The 16,885-nt window shown below is 41.2% G+C and overlaps 1 protein-coding gene across 3 annotated transcripts in view; it reads left to right on the forward strand.

Annotated features, from left to right (window-relative positions):
* Window positions 1–16,885, forward strand: part of TMEM150B (transmembrane protein 150B) — a 66,405-nt gene that overhangs the window by 38,578 nt on the left and 10,942 nt on the right. For all 3 annotated transcript variants that reach the window (XM_040325715.1, XM_040325714.1, XM_040325716.1), the window contains 3 exons: window positions 10,685–10,759; window positions 13,425–13,484; window positions 15,196–15,263. In XM_040325715.1, the coding sequence (XP_040181649.1) occupies window positions 10,695–10,759; window positions 13,425–13,484; window positions 15,196–15,263 (193 nt within the window). In that variant the 5' untranslated portion in view covers window positions 10,685–10,694. The remainder of the gene's footprint in view (window positions 1–10,684; window positions 10,760–13,424; window positions 13,485–15,195; window positions 15,264–16,885) is intronic.

Below are 16,885 nucleotides of genomic sequence, written 5' to 3' on the forward strand. Positions count from 1 at the left end.
GAGGAGGGGAGAGAGTGACCCTGGTGACTGGAGGCCTGTTGGGGGAGAAGTGGGAGGGGCTACCCCTGATGGTGGCCTGACTGGTGCCAGCCTCAGGGGTAGTCTCAGGGGAAGACTCAAAGGTCATCATATCAGTGGCCAGGAGGACTTCCCGGCCAATCTGCATATTTTCCTCCTCCTCCCCCTCATCATCCTCCTCCCACTCATCCTCCTCCCCCTCAACCTCCTCCCCCTCAACCTCCTCATGAGTGGAGGTTTGGCCAATCCCCTCCCCTGGGGAATCCTGCCCTTCTTGGGACTCATCATCAGCCTGTCTTGGGGGTGGTGCTGCAGCCTGGCCCGATGGGCCTGCAACCTCCTGGCCTGCAACCTCCTGGCCTGCAACCTCCTGGCGTGTAACCTCCTGGCGTGTAACCTCCTGGCCATCTGTGGAGGACACAAAACAATCACATGTTTGAGGAACCACACACTTGGCACATCTTCCCTTCCCCCACCCACACATGCTAATCAACAGAGAATAAACAAAAAAACCTACCTGTCCTCCTAGGAACATCTGACGTATAGCCAGGCAGGCCCACCACCTGCTGTGGGTGGAAACACTGGGCCACTGCCCATTCCTCCTCCGTCAGTCTGACTGGGCAGGGTCCCCCTCCTCCAGTGCCCCTGGTATGGGCGTCGATCCTTGCCATCTTATTCCGGACGACGCTTCTCAGATCATTTATTTTTTTCTGTATGCCAGCGGGGGTCCTAGTCTACCCCCCCCCCCCCGCCGCATTGATCTGGTCGGTGATTTTTTTTATAAGCTGCCTCCTCCTGGCCGGGGTGGTGTTCTGGCTCTCAGGGCCATGCAGAAATCGCCCATATTTCACAATGCCCCGAGCAAGAATTTGCTTCTCTCCCAGGGTGAAATTAAGCTTCCTGCGTTTGGGGGGCATCACATACACCACCCAGCAACAACAAACACACCCGACAAACAATCTACAATACACACCCAAAAACCTGACAAAAATATATACCACAAAAAACTAACCAAAATCTAAACACACAAGGACACAGCTAATAGTAATTCAAAAACAAACACGCACCAACAAACAAACAAAAAACAAACACCAAAAAACAAACACCAAAAAACAATCAGCAAAAACAATAACAAACAAAATAAATAAAGACACTTCTCAAAAACAAACAACAACTAGACTCTCCAACTCCTCAAACACTTTTCTCACAAACACAACTTACCAACACACAAACAAACAGAGCAGAAGCAAATTGCTCATGGAAGGGGAACAATGGGATATACTTTTGCAAGGGAAGTGTGTGTGTGTGGTGCTTTTTACACACAGGGCGATCCTCAAACTAAGTACACTTGGCCTTTTACCTATCTCACTGATTGCGCCGAGACCAGTTCTGCACATGCCCAGTGAGGTCCCGATTCGTGCGCGCATGCGCAGTACGGCCGGCGCCTCATTTGCATGGGGTCACGGCTCATTACAATGAAGCACGCCCACTTCCTTCCCACTTGCAAAAACCCCGCCTTACGCCTCTGAATTTAAGTTACGCTGGCGCAAATTTAGACGCAAATGCGCTGTGGATACGGCACTTACGACACCAACTTAGGGCAACGTAACTTAAATGACATAAGTTAGGACAAACTAAATTTGCACCGCTGGCTGAGGATCTGGCCCCTAGTTTCTCTATGGTTTCCTGGGTCATAGGGACAGCTATCCGACTGGATGCTGGCGTTCCATGTAATTCTGGAGGCCATGTTGGGTCAGGAAGAGTTTATTTAAGACCCTGGCTCCCGGGTTGGCAAGCATTTCTAGAATAGGGACAAGTTATCCGTCTGTCAGGGACAGTGCTTAGTTTCAGGGAGAGGTTCTGAGGAGTAGAGAAAGGGCCGGGACACACCAACCTACTTGAAAGTCTCCCCACTTGGATATGAACTGACCAGGCCGCATTCTGCTTCTTGGGACAGATGCTGTCGGCACATCTGTGACCTTCTGGTACTGAACCTCCTTGCTGATCTATAAGTGCTCCTTGTCTTACCGCCAGGCTTGGTGTGTATTACAGAACCTCAATTACAATATATTCATAAATTCAATATATTCATGTTTCTCTACATCTGGACTCTGAGTGTTTTCTGACATCACACCACAATGTACCTGCCCATATGTTTAAAACATTAAGAAATAAGGTTCTGAAGAGCAGTATTTCAATTTTAATCTAAGATCAAGAACATGGGGATATGACCTCAAGCTAATTATTCTTAGAAAATATTATTTTACCAAATAATAGTTGATGCTTGGAATAGAATTCCAGCAGAGGCAGTGAGTCAGTCAACAATTGAGGGATTCAAACATGCTTGAGACACACCGTATATACTTGAGTAAAAGCCAAGTTTTTCAGCACATTTTTTGGTCCTGAAAATGACCCCCTCGGCTTATACTCAAGTCACCTTTTTTGCGCCTGATCTCCCGGACTTTGGGAACCCTGTACCGGCCAAACTTTGCACACATATAACCCGACTCTTTTTCTACAAGTGTACAAAGTTTGATGTCTGGGGGACCCACGGCCGGGGAGCACCGATTTTTCAAAGCTGGGCACCCCTTCTACACACTCCCATGTTAAAAGTCTAGTCATGGACACAGTGAGGCACAGTGAGGCATGGGCACAGTGAGGCACGCACATGGACACAGTGAGGCAAAGTGAGGTACAGTGAGGCATGCAGATGGACACCCTAGGCTTATACTCGAGTTGATACGTTTTCCCATTTTTTTGTGATAAAATTAGGTGCCTTGGCTTATATTCGGTCAGCTTATACTTGAGTATATACGGTACATAAATCTATGCTCATACAAAAAAATTCAAATAAAACATGGACCACTTCATTCTTTTTATGCTGTAACTATTCTATGTTTCTGTACATTTCTCTACATTATACCCTGCAGAACTATGGGTTCTTGCACAGAATACTACACTTTTTTGCTACACCTATGGTGGCCTCTAATAGGTTGGATGATAATGAGCAACTGATTAGAGCTGCTATACATTTCTGAACATTTATACATTTTTGTTTTCTCATTCTTTTTTTTTTTCTTATATCTTTTGATAAGTGATTTACTGTTAATGCATTTTACTAGATATTTAGTAGTAATCTGCTGTTTATGATATTTTCTATACATTCACATCAATCCCTGCCCCTCAAGGAGCTTACAAACTAAGGTCCCTAACGCACATACTAGGGTCAGTTTAGACAGGATTAACCTACCAGCATGTCTTTGGAGCGTGGGAAGAAGCCTACATAGGCACTGGGAGAACATGAAAACTCCAAGCAGGTAATGTCGTGCTAGGGCTGAGAGTTGAACCGGAAACCATAGTGCTGCTAGGCGGAAGTGCTAACCATTTAGCCACTGTGCTGCTTAACCAATCTTCCTCTTCTTTTGAGTTCTTCCTTTCAGGTTGCCTTTTTTTTTTAAATGTGGGTGTTTTTTATGTTTAATTTATCCTGCAGGTGAAATCTAGTTCTGCACCTTGACAATTAAAATGCAATAGTGCTCCAGGATGGAGGTATATGACTTAAAAATTTAGATCCACCCTACGGCCGTATAAAGTCGTACGGCCGTCAGGAAGTGGTTAATTGTTAATCCAGTACAACAGTACACCAGCAGTGCTAATGTCTTGACTCCCCCACACAGAAACAAAGTGCAAATGTATGTCAGTAGGAACTGAGCTCAAAGCAGCTGCACCTGTAAGAATTTTATAACACAAAGGTAGAAACATGTTGGGACATTCTCTAAAGTGGTAGAGAAACTAAATGCTTGTGTCATTTTAAAAAAAAAAAAAGCTTAAACCTTTTGAGAAAGTCACCTTCCTGCAGTGCGCCATTGCCATTCGGACGTTATCTTATCCTAATGTTATGCTAACAATTTACGCAAACTGTTTATTTCCCCTCCGTGTGTTGCAATGTGGCATTGTAAGGGAAAAAAACTCAAGTTTACTTTTAGCTTTTCCATTCTTCTATGTTGCAAATAAGTTGAACTAATGTGATATTTTAATCAGTATACTTTGTTGATTATATGTTGCGTTGCATTTGGAACAATTTCACAGTACAGTTACAATACAGTTATTTATTTATTTTTTTATTATCATTTACTCCCAACCAAAACCAATGAGATTTAATTTATGTCTCCAAATGTTCCATCATATTAAAGCCTTATCGGTCCTGAAAAAACAATGCGTAATAAGTTAGGGTGGACTACTACTATAAAAACTGCTATATGAGGCGTAGCCAATGTTAAGTATGGACGTCGTTCCCGCGTCGAGTTTTGAAAATTTTCCGTCGTTTGCGTAAGTCGTTCGCGAATAGGGCTGTACGTAAGTTACGTTCACGTCTAAAGCAATGACGATTTGCGGCGTATTTTCGAGCATGCGCACTGGGATTTTTTCACGAACGGCACATGCGCCGTTTGTAAAAGATGTAAAGTACGCGGGGTCACCATTCATTTAAATAAAACACGCCCACATCATCCCCATTTGAATTAGGCAGGCTTACGCTGGACCACAGACGTTACACCGCCGTTACTAAGGGCGCAAGTTCTTTCTGCATACGGAACTTGCGCCCTAATTTACGGCGGTGTACCGTATCTGAGATACGTTACGCCGCACCGAAAGATACTTCAATGTATCTGAATCCGGCCCACGGTGTGCAACAGATCGGCAAAAAAATAAAAAAAAAATGCCTTGGGGGTTAAAGCCTTATACACACGATCGGATTTTCTGCGGACAAAGAGTAGGACTGTTGTCTGAAGGGCGTTGGCCAGGAACTTGTATTGCATACAAACAACAAAGAATTGTCAGCCACAAACACAAAACTACGTGTTTTTTCAGCTCTTTAGCGCCACCCTTTGGGCAACTTCTGCTAATGTTGTGTTATGGTGAGCATTGCTTCTGAGCATGCGTGTTTGTACTTTGGAGTTTCGTCCAAAGGACTTGTGTACACACAATCGGAGAATCCGACAACACACATTTGTTGGCGAACAATTTTAAAGCACGCTATCCCACATTTGTCTGCGGAAAATCCGACAAAAATTGTCCGATGGAGCATACAAACGGTTGGATTTTCCGTCAACAGCCTGCCATCACACAATTCCCGTTGGATAATCCGATCGCGTGTATGGGCCTTTAGACAGAAAATTGCCTGGTGACCTGGAACCCAAGTGATTAGAGCGGTTTCATAATTAATTGGGTTCACAATGCAATTTATTGCTTATCTGTCAATTTTAGTACCCCATACTTGGCTGTAATCCCCACCAAGTATTATGGAGGATTCAAGGTCTCGGTGTTATCGTTAGACCTTGTCGGGGTGTTTGGGAGATTATTACTGGCAGGTAAAGTTAAAGGTGAAGCAAGGGTATGAGATATTAAAATGATGAGTATGAGATGAGATAAAATAACTGGCAGAGAGTTCATAGCAGTATGGTCAAAACATCAGAAATGCATTTATCAGGCAGCTCAAAGGTCATTAGAGTTTTGTAATTCAGGTATTGATCCAACTCACTTACCTGTTAGCAATTATTTGCATTTTTTTAATGAACAATGCCGTTTTCACCATCTAGTTAATAATTGAGCAAGTGTGTGTGCATACATGCATGCATGTGCATAGAACTTATTTAACGCAAAGGTGCGCTAACCAAAGTAACAACTTTTAATTTTATGACTGGGCCCAGCACATATTTATGTGACTGTATTGATCTTAGTACATGGAAGTGGTAAACTACAGAGTTTGCATAGATTAGTGAGATAAGGGACATGTCTTCATAGAAAGAGTCCTGAAAAAACAGACACAAATGTAATTTAAACCAGTAGAACAATGAGCCTTTGTGAGGGCTGATTTGTATAGGGTGTTATAAATAATGATAAAAAGCATGTGTAGTGCTTTTGTATCAATTTTATTTATTTATTATGACCAGTAATAACAAAACCTCATTTTCAAATAATTTTTTTCAACCACTTGTCTGCCCGCCCACAATGTACAGGGGCGCAGTAGGCAAAGTGACCTGTATGTTCGCTGCCTACTTCTGGGTTTATGCCGCACGCCCCCTACCATCTAGCTTCCTCTGTGATTGTACACAGCAGGAGCCTTTCAGCAAATCCTGGCCAAAGATTCACGACATGCTGATCGGCTGCATGCAATCACAGCCCAGAGCTCTACGTTGGTAAACAATACAGAGTTCTGTACAGAGGGGGCGATCTGTCAGTTTCTCATCCCTGCAAAGCTAAACTCTATGGCCCGGATTCACATACATCGGCGCATATTTATGCGGGCGTAGCTTATCTAATATACGCTACGCCGACGCAGCTCACAGAGGCAAGCACAGTATTCATGAAGCTAGTGCTCCCACTCGCTCTCAAATCTACGCTGGGCTTCCTCGGCGTAAGCCAGCGTAGGTGGAAGTGGGCGTGAGCCATGCTAATGAGGCGTGACCCCATGCAAATGATGGGCCAAGCGCTATAGAAGTCCTTAAAACAAACGGCGCATGCGCCGTACCGTGGACGCAACCCAGTGCACATGCGCAGAATCCCGTCGGAACTACTCCCTAAGATACGACGGATCACTGCCTACGACGTGAACGTAAACCTACGCCCAGCCCTATTCACGTACTAAGTAAACGGCGTAAAATACGAAGGCTCTGTTCCCTGGCCCATACCTTTGCATGAGTTGCGCCTCCTATATGTGGAATAACTTTACGCCAGACGTACGCCTTACGCAAACCGCGTATATTATGCGCCGGGCGCAACTACGTTCGTGAATCGGCGTATCTCCTTCATTTGCATATGTGCATAGAAAATCAATAAGAGCGCCCCTTGCGGCCAGCATAAATATGCGCCCACGATACGCCGGCGTAGGAAAGTTACGTCGGTCGTATGCAGCCTATTTTCAGGCGTATATCAGATTGTGGGCAGGGCGCACAGATACGACGGCGCATAGTTACACTTACGCGGCGTATCTCGAGATACGTCGGCGTAAGTGCTTTGTGAATCCGGGCCTATGTGTGTGAAAAGAATGATAGAATTTCAATTGGGTACAGCTTTGCATGTCTGTGCAATTACCAGTAAAAATAGCACAGTGTCGAACAGCAAAAAAATGGCCTGGTCATGTTTCTCCTTAACTCATGTTTACAGAGCTCAGCAGCTTCAGTGGAAATTTACATTCACACAAGTGAATAAGTCAAGGCAGTGACACCTTTGGGGAATTCAATAAATCCTTACTGACACTTTCCTGGTTGTATGATCTTTTAAAATGGGCTGCCCCAGATTTAAAAATTCCTGCTGTTGTCCGTTTACCGACACATGTGGCAGATTTGGGTAGTTCTTAATAGCGTCACTTTTACAAAGTGGTGCTATTATTGCACCAAATGTAAAATAATAAGTTCGTAGTTAACAAAGCTGGAGGTAATTAAGACCTACTACAAATTGGCATACAGTGAGCGATAAAGTGCTTGTCCCTGTATGCTACCCTTTCTCTGTCACTGGTTATTAAGGATGCTGTGGGATGTGGGCATGCACAGCTCAACTTACATTCTAGCACACTGCTGGTGCATGCGGGGGGGGGGGGGGGGTTGGGGGTCAGGGCATTGATGATCCCGCACCTACCAATAAAAATGGCCAAAGACTGTCACTCAGAAGAACCCATAGAGAAGATGCAGGCACTGGCAGGGGACCTTGTGGTCATTAAACCATTGGAACTAAAGTAAGAATGTGGGCCTTTAGTTCAGCTTTAGGGAAAAGGGAAAGACGTTGCTGAAACTGCCTAAAGTGTTAGCTGGAGTTCAGCTTTAATTTGTTAGTCGACTCCATCTAAATCTGCCAGTGGCTCCAACACTATCCTCTCCTCGGATTGACAATGCTGCTTTCCAAAGGTGTTTTCCATACGTGCTGACCAATAAGACACCGTACTTCTCCCAGTAGCAAACGTGGATTTATGTAAGACAAGAAGCTTCTAAACAAATCTATTTTCTTTTGATAAAGAAGTAAGCAGAAGCTCCAAAGAGATAGCTGTAATCAATTTGCACTAAATGTTTGACATCATTCCTATCCACATGATAATCTGCAAGGTAATATTTATAGGCTTGGATAGCGCAAATCAGTACATGGATAGAAATGTATCATGTAAGCCATATTCAGAGAGTTGTGATTAATGATTCATACTCTAAATGATCAAGGTTCTAAGAGGAGAAGATCTATAAGAATATGGAATAATATTTCACAGTAGATGGTTTTAGCCAACTAAATAGAGTACTGCATTTGTTTCTAAATGCAAGAAATAAAAATAGCTATTAATATTAATAAGAAATGACATGGTAGAACGTTGATACAGAGAATAATTTGACTGTTTTTGAGGTCAGGACAGAATTCTGTCTTTGCTTTAGAAAATTGAACTGTGTTTTATGAGTTTTTGCCTTTTTACTAGGGCTGTTACTGATTAAAATTTTCGTGTTCGATTAATCTTTTCTTTAATCGATTAATCGACTAATTTCGATTAATGATAACGCACTTACAGATCCAACTACTTTTAGCTGATCTCCTTGCATTGTAACTCTGCATTAGTCAGTGGTAAATGTGGTATACACTATATACAATCACCCGACACTAGTTAGTTTCCACAATCCATGACTTCACTTCACAGTTCACAAGTTTTAAATTCAAACTGTAGCACTGACGTAAGTAATTTTTTCTTATTAAACTTTAACTTTAATTATAAAACTTATCTAGTATATTGACTGTCAGTCACTTTATAGTAGGCAAGTAGGCATCACTTTAGGCAGACACACAGACATACCAGAGTGTTTACATTTTCTGGAAGCAGACATGATCGCATTTTATTGACAATATACCCTGAAGAACTGAACAGCCTTTTGCACTGAACAGATGTTGTCGATACACAAAGAATTGTCTGCACAGGACAGGAAAACAATGGTTATTTATGCCCCCTTCCCTTGATGGAGCCTGATGCATCCTCCTGCTCCACAGATGCAAAGGTACCTCAATCCAATGGGTGCAGTTTGCTCACATCCAGCAGGGTAAGTCTCGCTGTCCAGTGACGTCAAGAATTTTGATCGATCAAAAGAATTTTGATCGATCAAAAGAATTTTGATCAATCAAAAAAATTAAAGATTAATCGAGGAATTAATCTTTAATTTCCCCAGCCCTACTTTTCACTATATTGTCAAAAATATTGGGGTGCCTGCCTTTACACACACATGAACTTTAATGGCATCCCAGTCTTAGTTTGTAGGGTTCAATATTGAGTTGGCACACCCTTTGCAACTATACCAGCTTCAAATATTCTGGAAAGACTGTCCACAAAGTATAGGAGTGTTTGACCATTCTTCCTGAAGCACATTTGTGAGGTCAGGCACTAATGTGGATGAGAAGGCCTGGCTCACAGTCTCTAATTCATCCCAAAGGTGTTCTATCAGGTTGAGGTCAGAACTCTGTGCAGGCCAGTCAAGTTCCTGCAGCACAAACTCGCTCATCCATGTCTTTATGGACCTTGCTGTGTGCACTGGTTCAAATCATTTGGGGGGGGGGGGGGGGATTGTGGTGTAGTTTTGTTTTTCAGGGGGGTTGACAATATAGTGTATCTGGATGATGGCTGGTTCTTTAACACAATGGGGCAAGATGGGGAGAGGGATGTGTAAGGGAGTCCCAATCTGCAGATGTAAGTAGGTAACACAGAAATAATCATCATGTCCTCCCTCGATAGTACCAGCCTTTCACCTCATAGATGGACCCCAATGGGTCTAATCGTGCATCAATCAATGGGTATCCAGCAGACAGTGATTCCTTATTTCCTTGGTGAGTCCTGGACAAAGGACCACTGCAGTTATCATATATTGAAATGAGAAAGAAGGAAGAACTCCACAGTGTAGTAGTTTAAAAAATATATGATTCCATTAATTTAAAAATTATTAGATGACAATACAATGGCAAAAAAATGCCAAACAGGTAAAACAGCATCAAAAATGCGGGGACTTCCGGGTCACGGCCGTAACCGGAAATAACGTCACTAAGCTCCTCCTCCCGACGCATTGCGTCACTGTCACATGACTTTATCAAGTTGATAATATATATTCAGTAGATTTGTTGCATTTTTAGTATATTCTTTTTAGCACTTATTTATGAAGCGCTACTTCAATATTTTACACAATTTTACTGGTGTTGGCAACACTACAGAAGTTGGCTGCTGTTTACACTTTTCACTTTTGCGCCCTTAGCACTTTGTTACTAATAACTATTGTTGAACACGTTGGTAGCACATTAGTACTTTATTGTTTATTCATCACACCCTACACAGCCGCAGCAGCTGATGTAAACCAGTCCTAAAGCTGGTTTTGGCAGATGAGTGTCATTTTTCATGTTATACATTTTGCCAGGCAGTTTTTCAGCCTACGCATTAGCTCAGTGTTCGTATGAATAAAGCCAGGTATATTTGTTAGTATTTGTCTGTAGGAATCAGCAAATGTTGGGTTAAAGTCAACTTTATCTAATATTTATTCAACAAGTAAACACCCTTTTATGAGTATGCCATGTCACCATATCTGTGTTTATAGCTAATATGGTGTATTTATTGTTGCATTTTTTATTGAGTTTATATCAGTAACTTTAATCACTTTATTTCTAGATTGTAAATTATGTGGGCATGGGCTCTTTTGCCGATATCGGTGATGGTATGGGCAACAGCTGGAATATGGATAGTGTAAGTTGATGATTACATCCTGCACAATAAATGTTACATTTAGAAATTTGCTTTAAGTGTACTTTTTCAATGTAAAACCCATACCTAAAAGCATACGACATAGGATACCTGCTATTACCTTTAGCCAGAAACGCATCTTCTGTGCCACTCTCTGATTTAGTTTCACCTTGTTTCTGTGACCTTACTTGTTATGGTTTCATGGCTAAACATAGTCTCAAGCCTCGTACACACGACCGAGGAACTCGACGGCGAAACACATTGTTTTCCTCGTCGAGTTCCTTGTTAGGCTGTTGAGGAACTCGACAAAGCAAGTTTCTCCATTCCCGTCGAGGAAATAGAGAACTTGCTCTCTTTTTGGCTCGTCGAGTTTCTCGACAGTTTCCTCAACGAAAATGTACACACGACCGGTTTCCTCGGGAAAAAATATCTCCCAGCAAGTTTCTTGCTGGTTTTTGCCGAGAAACTCGGTCGTGTGTACGAGGCCTCATTCTACATTGGAATGGCGATTGTCAGGACTTAGCCATGAAGTAGAGGAAAGCCAAGACCCTCCAACAGCAAAACTAAATCAGAGAGGGATACAAAAGAACATTTCTAGGCAGTAGATCTGGCCATCTGACAAGTTTTGCAAAAATGTAATGCAAGAAAGCAGGAGAACCTTTGCTTGACTTATGCTGAATATTGAACGTAACCACACCCAGATCTCTGCCAATCAGTAGACATGGGCACACTGAAATATTTTGTTTCAGAATTTTGTTTTCGTCCAAAAAAATTAATTAATTTAGTTAATCCCGAAATTCATTTTTATCTATTTTGTTTTTCATTAGAAATTGCATTCGTCTGAAAATCTGAATGAATTAAGGTCGAATCTGTCATTAAAGGCTTATGGTGTGTCGAATGTTCAAAGAAGATTCGATGGAGCAGCGAAACTGTACAATGCTGCGATCGTACATTTCCGGTCGAATGTTCCGCCTAAAAGCTATAGTAGAATACGAATCTTGTATGACTAGTAATAATTATATTTATTAATTATTATTACTATTTAACCAACATTCAACATTTTCTATAGCCTATGGGCTGAGCATTTGACCAGAAATATACGATTGCAGCATCGTACAGTTTAGCTGCTCTGTCGAATCTTCTTAGAACTTTCGACAGACACCATAAGCCTTCAATGACAGATCCGTTGTTTGTATGTTTTTCGATGATTTGTTGAATCTTCGTTGTTCATGTTAAATTGTCAAGTTAGCTCTAGCAATTTTACTGCTCCTCCTCTTTGGTTACAATCAGCCAATAACATTCATCATCATCATCATCATTATTTTCATTTTACTTCCCCCACCCAATTCCAGCAGCGATCTTTTCTCTTTATGTCGAATCTTTTCTCTCTATAATGTCGAATCTTTTCTCTCTATAATGTCGAATCTTTTCTCTCTATGTTGAATCTTTCCTCTCTATGTAGAATAATATTGGACTAATAGAGTTAAGGTTAGGCACATTCGACCACAGGTTCGATAGACGCAGATTGTTATTGTCAGCGTCAAGTCGAACTGTTGTTGCAACGAAAATGAAAATAAAGCATTTGTTTATGTTGGATGTTTTGGTTTTCGTATTCTGCGCATTTGTTTTTGTTTGTTAAAACGATAACGAAAATACCTGAAATTCGAAAGAAAATGCATTCAGACAAAAACGAATGCACATGTCTACCAATCAGCTGTATCAACTAAATATGTGGTGATAAAAATACTCCTCTCCTTGTCTATAATGCTGATTCATTGGTTTCACTTCTTTCAAAGTCACTAATCCAAAAATGCGTACCAGGAATTCTGTCATCCTTCAGACTTTATTTGCTGCATACTTGCTCTGGGTCCGTGATTAAGCTGTCTTTGAAATTAAAGGATCAACATTAAAGCCAACCAACTAGAATTATCAAACCAGGGAAGCCCTTTGACAGCTTTGTCTGTGGACTTCAGCCCCTAAAACCATTAATATAATTGGGATTTTGGCCTTTATTGGTTTTGGCAGTTAGGAAACAGATGACCTTCTCATGGTCCTGCAGAAGCATCACAGGTGCTCCGAAACCCTGCCTACCCAAAAATCCAGTAGAAATGTGGCGGGTCAACAGGGGATGTCTAGAGCCAATTGATTTTCGAGGTTGGACATCTAACCTGAAGATGGCTGATATGCAGATATCTGTGAACATCAACCAATCTGACCAATTTGTATTTTTTTATTTATTTTAAACCTGAAGAAAAAAATGTAATTCCTGTGGTTACAGTTAAAACATTGCAATTATGAGGCTCCTTATTGACTAAATAACGTAATTAACACTGAGAGCAAGAGAAGTGAACCTTAGAAATCCTGCACAATCCCACAGTCTTTTTTACTATTCTGAACCTCTGCTGAGATTTATTCACATGGGGTTGAATATGTTAACCTTTGATAGAGTTTAACAGTAAAGGAATCCTGGAAAACAGCATTTGGAATATTTTACTAAACATTCCTAATGAAGTGTGTATTGTGGGAGAGGAGGGTGATTTTCAAAAAGAGCTTGGCGTTAAAAAAATCTAAATGTGTAATTTAGAACCCTGTGGATTTCCGGGGCTAATTGAGGGAATTGCTCACCTGGCCAAAGGTTATACTTATCATTATAATTTTTTTTTTTCAGGTATGCAATGTCAGTGACTAATGGTTCAGTCAACATCACAGAAGTCTTTCCATTTATCAGGTGGGATACAATGTGGTATATATTTTATATGGATTTTTATTTAAAGAGAGTCTGTCTTTATCACTCACAAGCTGTATCACTCCTTATCACTCCAGAGAAGTGGGGCTCATGTACAACATTTATGTGGGTAAGATGATTGTCCTGGAACTTATTGTACAGCCTGGAAGTTGGGTAGTGGCAGCTTTATTTATACAAATACAACTTTTTGGCTCATTGATGGATTGTCTTTAATAATATAGAACATTAAAAAATGTAACCTACAGCAACCACAAGATATGGGATTAAAGAGGAATCAGGGACTTTAAATTAAATTTAGGGACTTTAATTTAATTTAGTTTACCACCCAAAAAAATATATAGCTTCTCCCCCTTGAAGTTTTTGCTCTTAAAGCGTAAGTAAACATATCCATAAAACAGTTTCATTTCCGGCACGTGCCGGAAATAATACACTCCCATTGGTTGTGTGCTCAACCAAACTGTCAAACCATCAAATGGCTGGTGTCATAACTGATTACATGTGCTGCATCATGGCAGTTGTAGATTAAACAGAGGCAAAGATGGCCGCTTCCTTGGCTGAAAACGATGGGGGGGGCTAACTTACACTTTAAATTTTGCTCCTAAATTTAAATATTCATAGTACATGGCCCCAGTGTTCAATGTGCTACAGACAGAAAATGAACAATAGGTAAAAAAACAAATGTGATGCCTTGAAAGCCAGATTAAATGATGACCACTCTTCCTGAAACATCTGGACAAGACCTAAAATGGTTCTCCTCTCTTTCTGCACTTGTCTCTAACATTAATACCAGTTTAAAATATTATACAAAAAATATAAAAAAATAGATAAATAAAAAAATTATGCAGACATAGTTAGACCATTAAAGCGGGAGTTCACCCATTTGTAGTTTTTTTTCTCTTTTCCCCATAGCTGGATGCTCGTTTTGTCTAGGGGAATCGGCTATTTGTTTTAAAATATGATCCGTACTTACCCGTTTTCGAGATGCATCTCCTCCGTCGCTTCCGGGTATGGGTCTTCGGGAGCGGGCGTTCCTTCTTGATTGACAGTCTTCCGAGAGGCTTCCGACGGTCGCATCCATCGCGTCACTCGTAGCCGAAAGAAGCCAAACGTCGGTGCGGCTTTATACTGCGCCTGCGCACCGACGTTCGGCTTCTTTCGGAAAATCGTGACGCGATGGATGCGATCGTCGGAAGCCTCTCGGAAGACTGTCAATCAAGAAGGAACGCCCAGTCCCGCAGCCCATACCCGGAAGCGACGGAGAAGATGCATCTCGTAAACGGGTAAGTACGGATCATATTTTAAAACAAATAGCCGATTCCCCTAGACAAAACGAGCATCCAGCTATGGGGAAAATGTGTTCTCCATGGGTGAACCTCCGCTTTAAGTCTTTTTTATTGTCGTCACTCTTCTATGTTTCTAATACAAGGACCAGCCACAGGAGTGGTTCAGGAGAGACTAACTGAGTAAAAGGGCAATAATGATATGTTAGGAGCAGTAACCACTTAGAATATGAATTTCACTGGGTACAGAAAGAGCGGTGAAAGAAGATTGGTTGCTCTGACGTGCTGCATTTTACACATTCATTGTTCTGTTTCTTAGGAAATAGACTTGCGCTAGTTAGTTTTGACATGCTGGTGTTCAATATCTAGATGAAATAATTTGTGAGTATTGACAGTCATATTTTTTTGACCAGCACATGTGGCTCATACCCTCCCCAGAGTTGTATATTTGGACAAGTTCTTAACATAGGAGCCATGATGGGTAAGTAACCTCACCCTATGTTTTCTTATTTTCTATCAGCAATACATTTTTTAAGCAGATAGATTTTTAATGAGGTTGTGGAATGGTTTATAAGCAAATAAAGTAACTGATATTCACAATTCCTGTGCTATTTTTAGATTTATTTTCTTTATTTTTTGTTCTTTTACTTTGCTGTATTCATACGACCCCTCCTGTTCTTCCACATTCTCCAGGAAGAAATCTTCTGTGTGTACAGCAGTGGTTATAGTAGAACCTGCTGTCCTGCCATGCACAGTGGTAAACCTTGGCCCCATCCATATAAGTCAGACTACGAGAACAATATAGGAATATTATATATATAATACAGTATAAGAAAAAAAAAATATTAAAATAATTTTTGAAATGTAGTATATACTCAAAAGGACCGCTTCAGAATAGAAATATGTTAGCTGTCATTTTGGACCTGCAGGCTCTTGAGCTGTAATCCTGATTTTTTACTGATTAACGAGTCACTTACTTACCTGGAATTGTTGTGATGATCTTTGTAGCACACACCTTCAAGAAAAGGTCAGTAATGGCAGCTCACATGTTTCTGCCTTGCAAGGTTTTTCTTAACCATAATGTACGATTAGACAGGGAAAAGCCATTTTATTTAATACATTCCAAATTAATCTGTATACTTTATCGTGGTAGCTGTAGTTCACTTCCTCATGACTAGGGTATGTAATCCTATTTCACGAAAAAAAAAAAAAACAAGGACCTGGCCCGTGGAAGGTGTTCCCCCCAAAGAGCAGGCAGAGAGAAAATACCTATTCCCCAACATTGCCTGTAGACCCTCTGCAGCTGATATTTTTCCCTGTTACTGAGTTACATAGTTAGTCATTTTGAAAAAAGACACAATTTCATCTTGTTCAACCAATAGAAAAAAATAAATAAATAGAAATCCTTTATGTATATTTTATCCTATACCCACAGTTGATACAGAGGAAGGCAAAAAAAAAAAAACCCTTTGACGCATGGTCCAATTTGTTCCAGTGGGGGAATTTTTTTCCCTCCGATTCCCCCAGTAGGCAATCTTATCTTCTCTGGATCAACAATCTCTAGTGTCATTACCTATACATATTATTATTCAGTTATATTTTGTACATTTAGAAATGCATCTAGCTCTTTTTTTAAACCATTTACTGAGCAGGAAAGAACTTACCACACATGGTTCCATGACTCCTTCTGTGTGGTGGTGTCCACCTTTGTGGAGGCAAGGTCCTTATATTAGAGGGGTACCCTGCATGATGACTTTTGATTTGATGACTAGCAGAGGAGGTTGAGGAAGCACAGATCCACAGCATAAATAAAGTGGAAGCAGGGAGTACATGGCACTTTCCCAGGTACAGCTTTCTCTCCAGCAAGCAGAATGGGAGTGATATTGCCAAATCTCATTGGATCAGCAGTCAAAGGCACATAGTCTCAGATGATTATACACTGTAGTAAGGGCCCTAACCTCTAGAGGCCTAATGGTGACCTCCAGAGTCAGGTAGAGCTGACATCCTTCTCGATAGATTGGGTTACAGGGCATGGTGGGTGTAATACAAGCTAAAGTGATGGGCGCCAGACACTTTTTGAATGCAAAGAGATTCATGGTCTGT

This window comes from Rana temporaria, chromosome 10, assembly GCF_905171775.1.
Source record: "Rana temporaria chromosome 10, aRanTem1.1, whole genome shotgun sequence".
Taxonomy (NCBI): domain Eukaryota; kingdom Metazoa; phylum Chordata; class Amphibia; order Anura; family Ranidae; genus Rana; species Rana temporaria.